The sequence below is a fragment of the Anthonomus grandis genome, chromosome 13, assembly GCF_022605725.1.
Source record: "Anthonomus grandis grandis chromosome 13, icAntGran1.3, whole genome shotgun sequence".
Taxonomy (NCBI): domain Eukaryota; kingdom Metazoa; phylum Arthropoda; class Insecta; order Coleoptera; family Curculionidae; genus Anthonomus; species Anthonomus grandis.
In genome coordinates this window covers 1,277,308-1,293,487 of record NC_065558.1, presented here as the reverse complement: position 1 = coordinate 1,293,487, position 16,180 = coordinate 1,277,308, and the positions used below count along the sequence as shown (strand labels likewise).

The following is a 16,180-nucleotide window of genomic DNA, read 5'->3' as shown; positions in this document are numbered from 1 at the left end:
GTGTAAAATTGTCAACTGGTGCATTATAGAGTTTCCAAAATTTACTTATTGATAAATCGCTGGAAGTGTATTGGGGAGAAGATTTCCCTCTACAGTGGTAGTGCTTAAATTAATTTTATAAAATCTTTTGCAAATAAAAGATCACCACCTCTGGTTTCTTTTAGAATTTTTCCATTATTTAAAAAACGCTTCATTCTATGCCTATAGAAATGCATTTTTGCAAACTTGTATTATAATCTTCTTTTCTTATACTGCTTCTGATTGCAGCCATTTTTCGGGGATATTTGCAGCGTTATAGATTCTATTGAATCTAATCACTAATCAGTTGCTTTTTTGCATTTCACGCCTTTACTATACAATAAATACGAAATACCCAAGACCCCCAGTATAGTCAATAAAAAAGTCAACTTTGTATAATAATTTCCGAAACCAAACAAGAAGAATCATCTAATCTGATTACTGTGGGCCCTCAGGTAAATATAATAACCGGGCGGAATTACTTATAAAGGCATTACCTACGGAGCGTAAATAAAATAGAATTTGGCAAATATTTGGGTGTTATACGTGCTGACGGTTTACGACACGGGGGTTTCCAAATATTTTTGTGGATTTCCGAAGTTTGTTTATGGCGTACGAGAAGCTCGTGCCACCGTAAATAAAACTCGGAAGTGCGGATCTGAATTTTTGAAATTTTATTAAGGGATTTTCCCTAGGATTTTTTTGTTTGTTGGGGTTGTTTGTTGATGTTTTGGTAGTTTTAGAGGAAACAAGTGAGAAACTTTAAATGGCAGGCATTTTTATTTAGGAAAAAAGATACATCAACTCTCTAGGAATGCAATTTTTTCCAGTTTTACTGAAATACTTGTATTATATTGTCTGAAACAACTTAAATTAATTGTCATTTAAAATAAGAAAAGTCTATTTTTTCATAATTTCTACGTCCAGGAATTAAAAAGTGGCTCTAAGTGGTTGATAAAATGAAACACTATCTAAGAAAAAAAATTGAGCAACTTGAAAAATCAATTAAAATTAGTTCAATTACATTGCATACAAGCATTGTTTAAATGCCTGAAAAAAAAAATTGCCGAAAAATACTAAAAACAAGGAAAACTAACTGAATTCCCTGAAGTATGCTTAAAAAAATGACATTTGATGCCAAGAATAAAATTCATATTTTCTTTTTATTTTTTATAAATAATTGTAATTCATTGTAATTAGTCAAAGAGTCTTGGTTTAAATTATGGATTTTTTCCAAGGAAATTTTTTTTACTCTCTATGCGTATTTTGAAAAACGCTGAAATAGGTATTCAACAAAACTAATTTACGGATATTAGTTTAAATTTTGAGAAGTCTTTGTTGAACAGTGGACTTTTTGGATTATGTAAAAGAAAAAAACAACATTTTTCAAATTTCACGAAAATTATATCACGACACAACTGCCTGAAAAAAAATATTGATTTTTCTTTTATAGATAGTCGAATTTTTCTTCTCTTTCTTCTTTATAATAACCTAAAACGTTGAAAGAAACTATTGATTTTTATTTTACAGGCAGTTGACTTTTTCTCCCTCTCTTTTTCTATCATAACCTCAACTGCCTGGAAGAAATTATTGATTTTCTCTTTTATAGGCAATTGAGTTCTTCTTCTCTTGCTCTTTCATAATCTCGACTGCCTGGAAACTATTATTGATTTATTTTGTTTGCCTTTGCTAGTTTAATAATTCTGCAACTGTGACTAGATTCAGCTACCACTAACAAGGAGTAGAGAAGGGTCTAGAAAGGGAATTCGAAGGATGGAAAAGGACAAAGGATGACCAAAACGTTGACTGGTTGGAGGATAATACGGAAATGGAGACAGTTGAATTTTTCTCTTTCTCCTTGATAAACTCAATTGCTTGGAAGAAACTATTGAATTTTTCTCTTACAGGCAGTTGAGTTCTTCTTGTCTTTCTTCGTCATGACACCAACTGTTTATAAAAAAATTATAATTTTTCAGTAACAAGTAGTTAGGTTCTTTTTCTCGTTGATAGCTTCAATTGTTTGTAAAAAATTAGTGATTTTTTTTTACAGGCAATTGAACTCATCTTCCTTTCCCCTTTTTAACATCTACTACTTGAAGAAATTATTGATTTTTTCTTTTACATGCAAGAATGATTTCTCTTTCTTACCTCAACTGTTTGGAAGAATTAATAATTTTCTCTTTTACAGGCAATTAAGTTCTTCTACTTTTTCTCCTTCATAACCTCAACTGCCTGGAAGAAATTATTGATTTTTTCTTTTATAGGCAGTTGCGTTATTCTTTTTTCTCTCCTTCAGAGCATCAACTGGTTGGAGGGAAAACAGTATTAATTTTTCTTAAACGAGTAGTTGAGTTCTCTTTCTCCGTGATAGCCTTAAGTGCTTGTAAGAAATTATTAATTTATTTCTTTTACAGGTAGTTGAACTCATCATCTCTTTCTTCTTCTTAACCTCAACTGCCTGGAAGAGATTATTGATTTGTTTCTTTCACAGGCAGTTGAACTCATCTAATCTTTTTCCTTTTTAACGTCTTCTACTTGAATAAATTATTGATTTTTTCTTTTACAGGTAGTTAAGTTCTCCCTCTCTTTGATTTTCTTAATGTTAACTGTTTAGATGAAACTATTGGCTTTTTTTACATGCAATTAAATAATTACTTCTCTTTCTAACCTCAACTGATTGAAAGAATTATTGATTCTCTCTTATACAGGCAATTGAGTTCTTCTACTTTTTCTCCTTTATAACCTCAACTGCCTGTAAGAAATTATTGATTTTTTCTTTTATAGGCAGTTCATGTCTCCTTCATGGCATTAACTAGAGGGAAAACAGTATTCATTTTTCTTAAATGAGTAATTAAGTTCTCTTTCTCCTTGATAGCCTCAATGGCTTGTAAGAAATTATTGACTTGTCTTTTTACAGGCAGTTGAACTCATCTTTCCTTTCTCTTTCTTAACATCTACTGCGTCGAAGAAATTATTGATTTTTTTTACAAGCAGTTGAAATTTTCTTCTCTTTCTGCTTTATAACCTCAACTGCCTGGAAGGAATTATTGATTTGTTTCTTTTATAGGTAGTTAAGTTCTCCCTCTGTTTGATTTTCTTAATGTCAACTGTTTGGAAGAAACTAGTGGTTTTTTTCTTTTACATGCAATTAAATAATTATTTTTCTTCCTAATCTCAACTGATTAGAAGAATTATTGATTTTGTCTTTTACAGGCAACTGAGTTCTTTTACTTTTTCTCCTTCATAATCTCAACTGCCTGAAAAAAAAATATTGATTTGCCTCTTTTATAGGCAGTTGAACTCATCTTCCTTTCTCTTTCTTAACATCTACTGCCTCGAAGAAATTATTAATTTTTTTAGAAGCAGTTGAACTTTTCTTCTCTTTCTTCTTCATAACCTCAACTGCCTGGAAGAAATTATTGATTTTTTCTTTTACAGGCAGTTAAGTTATTCTTCTCTCTTTTTTCATAACCCACTTTGTCCAACTTTTCTTCGACTTCTCTCGTTTTCTGCGATCTAGGTGATACCTGCATTTCATGGCAATTTTTTGGATATTTTCATACTATATCAGCTGTTTTTGATCTATGCCAGTCATTACCGAACCATCTACTCCCATTCACTGTCGTGCGTTGTCATTTTGGATTCTACTTCTTCTTGATCGTTGGGTATGATCTTTTAAAATATCAATTTCAGGTGATTCAAGTTTTCTTTAGTTTTGTACCGTTATTCTCTATGTCTCTGCTCTATAAGTGAAACTGCTTCTAAGGTTTCCCATTTTCGTTAGGGATCATATAATTCTTGTGGCTTGTGTTAATAGTTTCTTTATTTCTCTATCCTTTTTTCCAGAGGAGTCAAACTCCAGACTAAGATAGACGTAAACGTTGCTACTTCATCTATAGATAGTTCTGCTCTTGTAGAGAGATATTTCGTTTCCTGTGTATTGATTTCCAGGCCCCAGTTATATAAGTCGTCTATATGCTAACTTGGTCGTAAACAATTTACTGTAATGTTTTTTCTCCTTGTATACAATTTCATAAATTAGTTTTTTCAGAAATTTCACAGTATTTCTTGGTTGATTTCAAGAGTTTCACAAAATTTATTTATTCGTTTAACTTTGGGAATAATTTTCAAGCTTTTCCAGATATTTCAAATAATTTATCATGTATTATAGGAACTTCTTTCAGGCATTTAAATTCAGTTTCTATCTCTGTCATCTTTGTAAAGATTTCCAAAAAGTTTGTAATAATTTTTTATATTTTCGAGGTTTTTCCTATAATTTCAGGATGTTTTTTTTATATTTTTTCTAGCATTTTACGGTAATTACTTTATTCCAGAAAACAGAAATAGGTTTTCATTTTTTTTTTGGTTAAATTATATTCCATTAATATCTAGTGCTTAAATTTCTCACATCCGAAGTGAATTTTTATTCTAGGAATTTTATGGCATAACTTCCAAGGATTTCAAACACTTTTCCATGCTTCTTGAGTCTATTCGAGTATATTCCAAATATTGACAATTATTTCTTAATTCTTCATTTTATTCCAGGAATGTGCAATTTACTCCGTATATTTGAATTTTTTTTTCTGGATCTTCTTCACGCATTGAAAATTCTTTATTATAGGCATTTGATATAAATTTGTATATATTCCAGGCATTCTATAGGAATTTATTCCAGAAATATCACAATATTACTTACGTCTTCCAGGAGTTATAATATAAAAGAATGATTCATGTTTTCCAGGTTTATCATTTTATTTCAGAATTTTTCTAACGTTTTGCAGTTAATATTTTAATTTATTTTTTTTTACGCTTTTATAATAAAAGTATCTAGTTTTTGACTTTCAGGCATTTAAATCCATTTTTTATAGTTGTTTTTTCCAGGATGATTTTTATATTTTTCAGGAATTATAGGGAATTTTTTACTCCAGACATTCACAGTTATATTTTTAAGCCTCCCAGGCATTTAAAGTTATTTTTCTATTTATTCCAGGAATATAGAATTTATTCCTAGACCCTAAAGTTAGGTCCAGTATATTTTAAGCATTCGAGATTATTTTGTTTCTATTCCAGACATTGAGAATAATTCACTTGATTCCGGGTATTTAATGTCATATTCTAGGAAGTCATTCCAGGAATTTAAAATTATTTCTGATGTCTTTCAGAGATATGAAAGAATGATTGATGTTTCCCAGGTTTTTGAAATAATTTTTCACTTTCTTCACAAATTTCAAAAATATTCACTTATTTCGGTATTGAAATGAAGAAAATTTTGACTTTTAAGTCTTTAAAATCGCTGCCTAGTTAAATGTTTTATTAGTAATATTCAGTCACGTGAATCACTGAAATCAATATTTCATAGCGGCAAACATTCTTATTCAACCAATAAAATCACTGCTGTGATAAATAGGTTATGACTTCTCATAACTTGTTCACTGATTCGTCAACCGGAGCTTTTAAAATCACCGCTGAGATTAATGTTTTAACAATTTAAGGAGGCCTAAGATGTGAAATCACTGCTACGATAAATATTATAAATTTGCAAGACGATAATATAATTTATACGTCTTTTTATACAGATATTAGAAAATTAACGCTTTGCAAGCAAGCTATTAAAGCACAAACTTTTTTTTTACTACTGATTTTTTAGAATGAACCTTTGAAATTAAAGTCAGAGATGAAGCGAGTCACACGGTTAAGAAAATGTCCAAGGAAATTTGCAAATTATTTTCGAAGAAGTTTAGTATTGATGTGGCTGAAGGAGGAAGGTACGTTCGTTTTTTTTGTGAAATGTAAAGTGAAATTTTAATTTTTGGCAAAAACTATGCGTTTTTTGAATTTTTTTAACTGATACATAAAAGTTGCTTTATTGGTTGGGGCACATTGAGTCTTTGAATCACGCCTCTCTCTTTGACAGCAATGAAATTATGAGGTTTTTTAAAAATCACTTAAAACCCAAAAAATGAAATTCTGATATTTCTCAAAAACTATGCACTTCCCAAATCTTGTTACTGATAGATAAAAGTTGCTTTATTGATGGGGGTACGTGTAAATCCTTGAATCACGCCTCTATCTCCAACAGTAATGAAATTATGAAAAATTATTTATTGCATATTGTTGGGCGCCAAAATTTTGAAATTTCCATTTTTTTTCAGAGAAGAAAATTAAAAAGTTGGGCATATTTTATGTGTCTTCCAATTATGCAAAATGACTTTCACAAGCTAAGAGTAACATTTAAGTGCCTGGAATAGATAAAAATAGATAATTCTCTTTCTTTATTTTATTAAATTTGTCTTTCAGGCAATTGATTATGAAAGGAGTAATTAACGATTTCCAGGCAGTTGATGTCTGGATAGACAAATATCTTCAGTTGACTGGAAGACATAATCAATGCGGGTATTTTTATTTTTTACCTCTTCTAGGCTGTATAAGAAAAAAGTTATCAACTGCCTAGAAGAAACAAATCTTTTCCCTGGAAAAAATTTAAAACTGCAAAATATTGTAATCTTTAATTCTAAAAAATCTCTAAAATGTAATCATCGATGTTCAGCTGCTTGTAAAAAATGCAAAATTACTACATAATACCTAAAAAAAAAAATTCTTCGACATCCTGAGGATGTAAATTATCCAAGTTTGTCTCTTCCAGGCCCCTAAATAATTTCATTGTTTCCCTTAGTTTGTGAAAGTTATTTTGCATACTTATATATAAAACGTACTTAATTTTTAAATTTTTTTTCTCTGAAAAAAATGGAAATTTCATCAATTTGGCGCCCAACGGTGTGGAAGCATTTCTTATATAATGATTTCAACACCCTGTAACTCAAAAGTTAAGGGGCTTAGGACATAGTTTTATTTAAACTCTTCTTCTCAAAATCGCCTAAGGATTAACACCCTTAGGGATCAGCAGATCTTATTCTGTATAGATGGGGGCACATGTGAACAGCAATGAAATTATAAAGTTTTTTGAAAAACTGGCAAAAACAGCCGATAGGTACGAAGCAATCCATTTTTTATGGATCGCGGTGTATCAAAACATGAACTCACTTCTAAGATGATTATTTTACTTTATTTTTACGATAAATCACCGATTTTTAACGGTTTTTGTTAGCTTTTAAAAATTAATAAAATATTTTAGCATTTCTATCCAATCCGAATAAAAGAACAAATTTCAGGTTCTTATCCGAAAATCCTTGAACCACTGCCAAAAAAACATTATTTAATCCTTTTTGATTAGCTTTGACAACGTTTCGTGTGCTATTTCATTAATCTTCAGGGTTCTATAACAGTGCGTTTTGGCCCAATAAACCATAAAGCCATAAGTCAATACATTCACTAACTTGTGATTCGATAAAAACAATAAAGAGTAATGGACAAGTAGTAAAACAACCAATTTAAAAAAGACATTTCCGACAAACGAATTATATTATTATTTACTCAGGTTCTAGAGGACTACGGTATGTTCTCACAGTTTTACGACCCAAGACGGTCGAGCAAAAATTGTAGAAAATATGTCGACCAAATGGGCAAAAATTCGTGATATTTTTCGATCACGTCCAATAATAAAAATGATCGGATTTACCCGTAATAGAAAAATCAGTCTTGTGCAGTCCAGATGGGCGGATTTTGACCATCGCCAGATGGCCGCCATCCTTCTACTTTGATCATGTTTGTTCATAGTAGTACCTCTCTTTTTATTATTATTAGTTATGTTAAAAAATAGTTAATGTAAATGCAGCAATGGGAAGGCATGGAATAAAGCAATGGAATTTTTATTTTTTTCTTGTTGCTACATTTGAACATTTTTGTTTCTTGAAAAACTTTATAAATGAGACCTCCTGCTAGCAAAAATAAATCAACAATTGATATTATGAAGGAGAGTCAGCAGAAGTAAGAAGAACTGTAGGCTGCAGGACTTGCAAAATATACTAGACTAATAAATTACTAAATAGGTCAACGGAAATCAGCAGTATTATTAAATTTAAATAAATAAATAATAAAACAACTCAATGGTCAGCTGCAGGCTCAGGAGGAAAGAGACATATATATCGTCTATCCATACGAAAGGGAATAAACTGAAATATTCAGAGGTATATCTAGAACCATTCACATCATCTGTATAGGAGATTTATCCGAGATCTCATTGGACAGACATAAATGAACAAAGAAGAAGAATAACAGTTAGGATTTCAAGCTGGATATCTTCCGCTTCAAACAAGTTATAGGAAAAAGATCAGCCGTTAAGCAAGAAATCCATTTTGTATTCATAGATCTCCCAAAAGCTTATGATACAGTCCTTATCAAGAAGTTGTGGAAAGTATTACAGTAAACCAATCTTTGTCACACATTATCGATATCAGAGACATTTGCTTTTATACTCTACATTTTTTTTTAAGACTAAGTTATCATATAGACTTATATAACTGGCGTTACCATTCTTTCATATCTCTGAAAGACATCAGAAATAACTTTCAATTTCTGGAATAAATTCCTCGAATATGACATTAAATACCTGGAATCAAGTGAATTATTCTCAATATCTGGAATTTAAACAAAATAATCGCGAATGCTTAAAATATACTGAAAACTTCAGTGTCTGGAGTAGATTTAAAGAAGTTCAAAAAAAAAAATTGAAGACATAAGGAGTAAATTCTACATTCCTGGAATGAATAGAAAAAATTCTTATAATTCCTGGAAAATATAAAAATTGACCTGAAAAATAAAAAAAAAATTATAAAATCCTTAACAGAGAAAAAAAAAATTTAAATACCTGAAAGTCAAAAACTAGATATATTTAATATAAAAGCGTGAAAAATTGCTGTCCCTGTAATATATTAAAATTTATTTGAAAATTCCGTAAAATAAAAAAAAATAAAAAAATGACCTTACATTTAAAAAAAATGTAAAATACCTAAAATTAATTCACTAAATGAATGTTTAATATAAACCTGGAAAACATGATAAGTTTCTTGGTTCTTCTTCTTTGATTTTATTCCAAGCAGTTCTAAAGAAGGACTGCTCGGAATAAAATAAAAAATTACTTGAAATGTCTAAAATAGTAACTGAAAAACGTTAGAAAAATTCTGAAATAAAACGATAAACCTGGGAAACATGAATCATTCTTTAATATTATAATTCCTGGAAGACGTGAGTAATATTGTGATACTTCTGGAATAAATTCCTATAAAATGCCTGGAATATATATACATATTTATTTCAAATGTCTATAATAAAGAATTTTCAATGTGTGAAGTAGATTGAGAAAAAAAATTCCAGGTGTAAGGAGTAAATTGCACATTCCTGGAATAAAATGAAGACTTATTAGAAATAATTGTCAATATCTGGAATATACTCGAATAGACTCAAGAAGCATGGAAAAGTGTTTGAAATCCTTGGAAGGTGTGACATACAATTCCTAGATTAAAAATTCACTTCGGATATGAGAAATTTAACCACTAGATATTAATGGAATATAATTTAACCAAAAAAAATATTAAAACTTATTTCAATTTCCTGGAGTAAAGTAATTCTAGAAAAAAATACTTATAATTGTTGCAAGTATCAAAAAAGGTCCTGGAATTATAGGAAAAACCTGGAAAATTATTACAAACTTTTTGGAAATCTTCACAAAGATGACAGACAGAGATATAAAATGAATTTAAATGCCTGAAAGAAGTTCCTGTAATACATGATAAATTATTTGAAATATCTAGAAAAGCTCGAAAATTATTTCCAAACGAATAAATAAATTTTGTGAATTCCAGAGGCAATTAATTAAATGAAATAAAAAAAATATGTAAAATGCTATGCACTAAATAAACGATTAAAAATAAAACTTGAAAGCGCATGATAGGTTCTCTTGCATCCCTGGAAAACACAAAAAAGGACTGCCTGGAATAAAATACTTTGAATATATAAAACAATATTAAATGCATAGAATAAGCTGGAAAATCATTTTCAATCATTTCAATAATTATTTGAAATCCTTGAAAGATATAAGAAATAACGTAAAAGTCCTAAAAAATATAAAAGAAGGTCCTGGAATTATAAAAAAAACTAACTCAATTGCTAGAAACACATATACTTTTATTCCAATAACCTAGTAAATGTTTTTTTTAATATTTAAAATTAATACAAAATGCCTACAAATTATACAAAAGATGACAGACAAAGATAAAAAATAAATTTAAATTTCTAAAAGACAAAACCTGAACATTTTAATTTCAAAAACCTGGAAAAATAAAAAAAAAGTGAAGAAATAGTTCATACTTGCACTGGAATTGTAGGTTAATGTAAAATAAAAATTAGTTAACTTAAATAAGATATTCGTAAATTCCCTAAAATAAATTTATTAAATTAATGTTTAAAAACAATTTAGAAAACATGTACCTGGAATTAAATGAAAAATTACTTTAAATGTCTGAAATATTTTTTTTTCATTTCTGAAAAACAAAAAAATTACGTCAAGTTTTCGAAAGGCAAAAAATTACCAAAAATTAAATACGCCTGAAAGGTTTGAAAAAATTCAGTTTACTGGAAAACTTTGGAGAATTTGTGGAATAAAGTTAAAAGCTTGGAAATGATAAATGTAATGTTAGTGTAACCGATTATCAAGCCTACTTAAGGTTAGTTTGATTTGTTATACAACTGACCATAATTCTAAGGTCCAGAGTCTAAAAAAGGCAGTTTTCAAAAAAAAAGTTTTTGAATGAAAAACAAAAAAAAAACTCATGTTTTAATTCACACCCATAAAATGTCAATAAGCAACCATAAACGAATCGATCCCACCAACTGAACAGAAAAACCCAAGTACCTGTGAACCGGTGGGGCATTCCCAATTTTACAACACCCAACAAGAGGCGACACACGTCCCATCCATAAGTCAGACAAAGACAGAGACGAGCCCATAAAACCGATTGGGACGATCCAGCATCCGATTGGCCCAGCCCCGACTCTCTCAAATAGACATTTTCACAGTGGCGCATCTTCACTTTTCACTTATCCAGTCTGATTCTGTGCTTTTAAGACGAGGTTGATTCGGTTTAAATTTAGCTCCACAGTGACAATGTTCGAAAACCGCGATTCTTTGTCTGGTGCCTCGAGTCCAGACTACGAGCATTTCAATCAAAAACTAACGGACTTAACCAACTCCGGTGGTGACAAGTATATACCGACGATGTTGCCGGGCCTGCAGGGCGCCAAAAGTGCTTTTAACATGTACAACTCGATCCATCGCAGTCCAGAACCCTATGGCGCCACTAACATGAAGTTCTACGATGAATATAGGGAGGACGCTTACTTAACGGACTTCCAAAGGTCCCAAGATCAAATGTACCCGAACCAATACCACCACCATCAAAATGGTATGGCGTTCATTAAAGTGGAACCCACAGAAGATGAACCGCAACTGCTCAAGACCCGCACATTAGGGCGCAAAAGAAAGAGCATAGACTCGGATTCCGATGAGAATTCATTGAGTGGCAGACCGAAATCCAGAAGGAAACTGCCGCAGAGTTTCGAGGAGATCCAGAACCAACGGATCATGGCGAACGTGCGCGAAAGACAAAGGACCCAGAACCTGAACGACGCCTTCGCCAGCTTGAGGAAGAGCATCCCGACGCTACCCTCCGATAAACTGTCGAAGATCCAGACGTTGAAGTTGGCCGCGAGGTATATTGACTTCTTGTATCACGTCCTGTCCACGTCGTCCCCGGAGAATAATCCTGGAGACGGGGACGTTTTGGGGAACGTCTGCTCCTATACCGCCCACGAGAAGTTGTCCAGGGCGTTCAGTATGTGGAGAATGGAGGGCGACTGGAACAATACGCTTTGAGGGTAACTCTTTTTTTGGGCTTTTTTTTTAGGTTAAGTTATGTTGTTTTTCGTGGTTATGATGTGGAAAAAAGATTTTATGGGTACGGGATTATTGGAAGTGCAATTTTTGTTAAAAATTAAATTTTTCTATAATTGTGTCAAAAAATCCGACTTATATGGAGTGTCTCCATGGGGGCCAGAAAGTGATTTTTTAAACCTGGAAAGAATACTTAGCACTTTATTCCAGGCTTTTCAGTCACGAAATCTCCACTTTTTCAGTATTAAGTTAATTAAACCGGTTTTCTGGAAAGAAGTTGAATTTTTGCTCCATTATAGCTGGAAGTTTTAAGGTATTTTAGTTAAATAAATACCTTCATTATTCGAGGTGCCCTTTTACTTGTTTCTTTATTCTAGACCCTCCAACAGTAATTTTTACTATTCCAATTTAATCAAACAAAACAATCCTTATTGGACTTAAATGTGGATTATTCCATGCCTTCCAACACTATTTCCAAGAGACTGAATTACTTTTCTACCTCGTTTTTATGCCATTATTTGATTTAGAATCTCGTAACTGATAAAGTGACACTATACTTTATTTCAACTTTTCAGTTTTAATCTTTAATATTCCAGGTTCCCTTTCTGGAATATTAATTCCAAAAATCCCCAAAGATTTTGAAGTTTTCAATTTCTGGAGTCTTATTTGCATTAAAATTCAATGTTTTCTTGCTTCAAAATATTAATTTTTTCAGTCTGGATAGCAAATTATTCTCTTATTCCAGGCATTCCAACAGTGTTGCCAGAGAGTTATATTTTAGCCTGGAAATCATAGTCATTTTATTCTAGACTTTCCATTGAAAATAACGATCGCAAAAGTCGAATTTATTTTTTTGTAACTAGGGGTGCCTAGGCATATTAATTTTCAATAGGTCTCCAGATCCATATAATAAGGAATATTAATAGGAATATTCTTGTAAAACGAACATCTATTCCAGGCATTTCAACAGTATTGCCAGAGAGTTATTTTTTAGCCTGGAAATCATAGTCATTTTATTCTAGACTTTCCATTAAAAATATGATCGCAAAAGTTGTCAGTCGAATTTATTTTTTTTGTAACTAGGGGTGTCTAAGCATATTAATTTGTAATAATCCTCCAGATCCATATAATAAGGAAAATTAATGGGAATATTCTTGTATAACGAACATTATTATATTTAGAGGAATAATCTTGAAAATGTTGAAGCATAAATTTTGAAGAAGTCAACATTATTAAGTAGAGGAAACTAAGGAGAATGTTTGATCTTTAAGGTGAGTGCTGTCTTCAAACTCCAATATTTCGAAAACTAATTGGAATATTTTCATCAAATAAAAATTATATTATTTTGGAGAATATTCCCTAAAAATGTTGCTACATATTTACATTAGTTAAAATAAAATTTTTGGAAAAATCGGCATTTTAGAGAGTGAGTTTTTTCAGCCTAGAAATACAATTATTATCTATTTATTCCAAGCTCTTCATTTACAATTTTTTTACATTGTTAGTATTAATTAAAAGTCCTAATTAAACAGATTTTCTATGCACATAAAAAGTGACTCTGACAGTAACTTCCATTCTTTTAATTTAAAGTACTTATTGAGCTTAAATCTGGATTATTCCAGGCTCTCCAACATTGTTGTCAAAAGGCTAAATTACTTTTCTACTTTTCCAATATCTGAAATCTTAATTGCACCATAATTCTGTTTTCTTGTTGAAAAATAATAATTTTTTTAGTCTGGATAACAAATTATTCATTTATTCCAGGCATTCCAACAGTGTTGCCAGAGAGTTATTTTTTAGCCTGGAAATCATAGTCATTTTATTCTAGACTTTCCATTGAAAAATATGATCGCAAAAGTTGTCAGTCGAATTTATTTTTTTGTAACTAGGGGTGTCTAAGCATATTAATTTGTAATAATCCTCCAGATCCATATAATAAGGAATATTAATGGGAATATTCTTGTATAACGAACATTATTATATTTAGAGGAATATTCTCGAAAATTTTGAAGCATAAATTTCAATAGAGGAAACTAAGGAGAATCCAGATAGTTATATAGAGTGCCTCCATAGTGGCTAAAAAGTGATTTTTTGAGCCTGGAAAGAATACTTATGACCTTATTCCAGGCTTTCCATTCACAAGATGCCACTTGTTCAGCATTAATTTAATGTCTTAATTAAACAGGTTTTCTGGAAGTTTTTCAAGTAATTTAGTTAAACAAATATCCTTATTATTCGAGGTTCTCTCCATTATTGCCAGACAGTGACTTTTTAAACCTTGAAATGTAAATTGGGTTTTTATTCCAGGCCCTTCAACAGTAATATATACAAATTCTTATTGGACTTACATCTGGATTATTCCAAGTTTTCCAACACTATTACCAAGAGACTAAATTACTTTTCTACTTTTTCAAGTTCAATTTGATTATCCCAATTATTTGCCATTATTTAATACAGAATCCCGAAACTGATAAAGTTTACACTATACTTTATTCCAACTTTTCAATTTTAATCTGGAATATTCCAGGTTCTCTTTCCGGCACAGGAAATTGAAAAATCCTTTTCACGTTTTCAATTTTTGAAGTCCTAAATGCACTAAAATTCAATTTTTTTTTTTGCTTCAAAACAGTAATTTTTTCAGTCTGGATAGCAAGTTATTCATTTATTCCAGGCATTCCAACAGTGTTGCCAGAGAGATATTTTTTAGCCTGGAAATCATAGTCATTTTATTCTGGACTTTCTATCGAAAAATACGACCGCAAAAATTGTATTTTGTCTCCAAGTCAATCGAATTAACCTTTTTGTAACTAGGGGTGTCTAAGCATATTAATTTGCAATAAGACTTCAGATTCATATTATAAGGAATAATAATGGGAATATTCTTGTAAAATGAATATTATTATATTCAGAGGAATAATCTTGAAAATTTTGAAGCATAAATTTTGAAGAAATCAACATTATTAAGTAGAGGAAACTAAGAAGAATATTTGCTCTTTAAAGTGAGTGCTGCCTTCAAACTCTAATATTTCGAAAACTAATTGGAATATTTTCATCAATCAAAAAGGAGAATATTCTGGAGAATATATCCTAAAAAATATATTAACAGCTCAAATTAGTTGAAATACAAGTTTTAGAATTACAGGCATTTTTTAATTGTGGATCCCAGGAACACTCTGTGCTCTCCAAGAAAGTTAGTCACTTCAAACTGCAAAATCTCAAAAACCAATTGGGCTATTCTCATAAAACAAAAAGTAGATTATTCTGGAGAATATTCCCTAAAAGTTTTGTTAATAGTGTAAATCGGTTTAAGTGCAATTTTTGAAAATATCGGCACTTTTAAGTAGTGGAGCCCAAGAACATTGTCTAACCGTTAAACTCACTTAAATTCGCAGAATTTTTAAAAAATGGGAACAAAATTAATTATTTAGAAGACTATTTTGATTCAAATTATTTTAAGAAGCATTTTCAAAAATATTAAGATGTTTCGGCATAAAAAACAGCCATCGTCAGACTTATTAATCTCGTTCCAAAAATCTTTTTTCTACATAAATTTTATAATATATATTTTGTACATAAATTAGTTGCATTTAACACCGTTAGTTTAAACTAAACTGTATATTTCTACTACTAAATAAAATTCCACTATATTGTACATTAGGATCACGAGCGTATACCAAAAAACGAATTGTATATAACACCCATATTAGTATATAAGGATTTACTCTTAGTGGGAGGTACCGCCTCCGCCATTTTGTGATTTAGATATACGAACTTATATATACATATAACAAAAAAAACAAACAAACATATACGTCATAAAAGTTAACTTGATACCTTGAGAACCGTTTTGTGTCTCTTCTTTGCAGCTGTTCGATTTTTTTTTCGAGTTTTTAATGTTTCAGTAGTTAATGACGACGGGTCGTGGGTTTGTGTCTATTTTTAGTTTAAAAGGGTTGTATTTAAGTTAAAATTTTAGTTATTAGGTGCTATTGTAGCGGATTATTTATTTTTTTTGTTAAATAAAATATTTTTGTATTTTTTTTCTTTTGTTTTCTTTTTTCCTTATAATTTAGCTCCTTGAACAAGTGAGTGCCATCAGAATTCCTAATTTTTAACATCTGAATTTTCTAGAAAAAAGTAGCTAAGAACGAATGACATTTCAATGGGTTTTTCTTAATTTTTAATAAAGTGTTTTAATTATATGTAAGGAGTTAAGAAAATTTGACTGCATTAAAATCGTCCGTCAGATCTTCCATAATTAAGTTTCGGACATTAACAAGACATTTTGCTTAACGACTAACATAAATTATCAAATTA

General features: G+C 30.6%; 1 protein-coding gene across 1 annotated transcript; it reads left to right on the top strand.

The window, feature by feature from the left end:
• Nucleotides 1-11,033: 11,033 nt before the first annotated feature.
• Nucleotides 11,034-15,903, top strand: LOC126744314 (twist-related protein 2-like). Its single transcript, XM_050451704.1, has one exon. It carries the CDS (start codon nt 11,078-11,080, stop codon nt 11,843-11,845), a length of 768 nt encoding a protein of 255 aa, XP_050307661.1. The 5' UTR covers nt 11,034-11,077; the 3' UTR covers nt 11,846-15,903.
• The last annotated feature ends 277 nt before the right edge of the window (nt 15,904-16,180 follow it).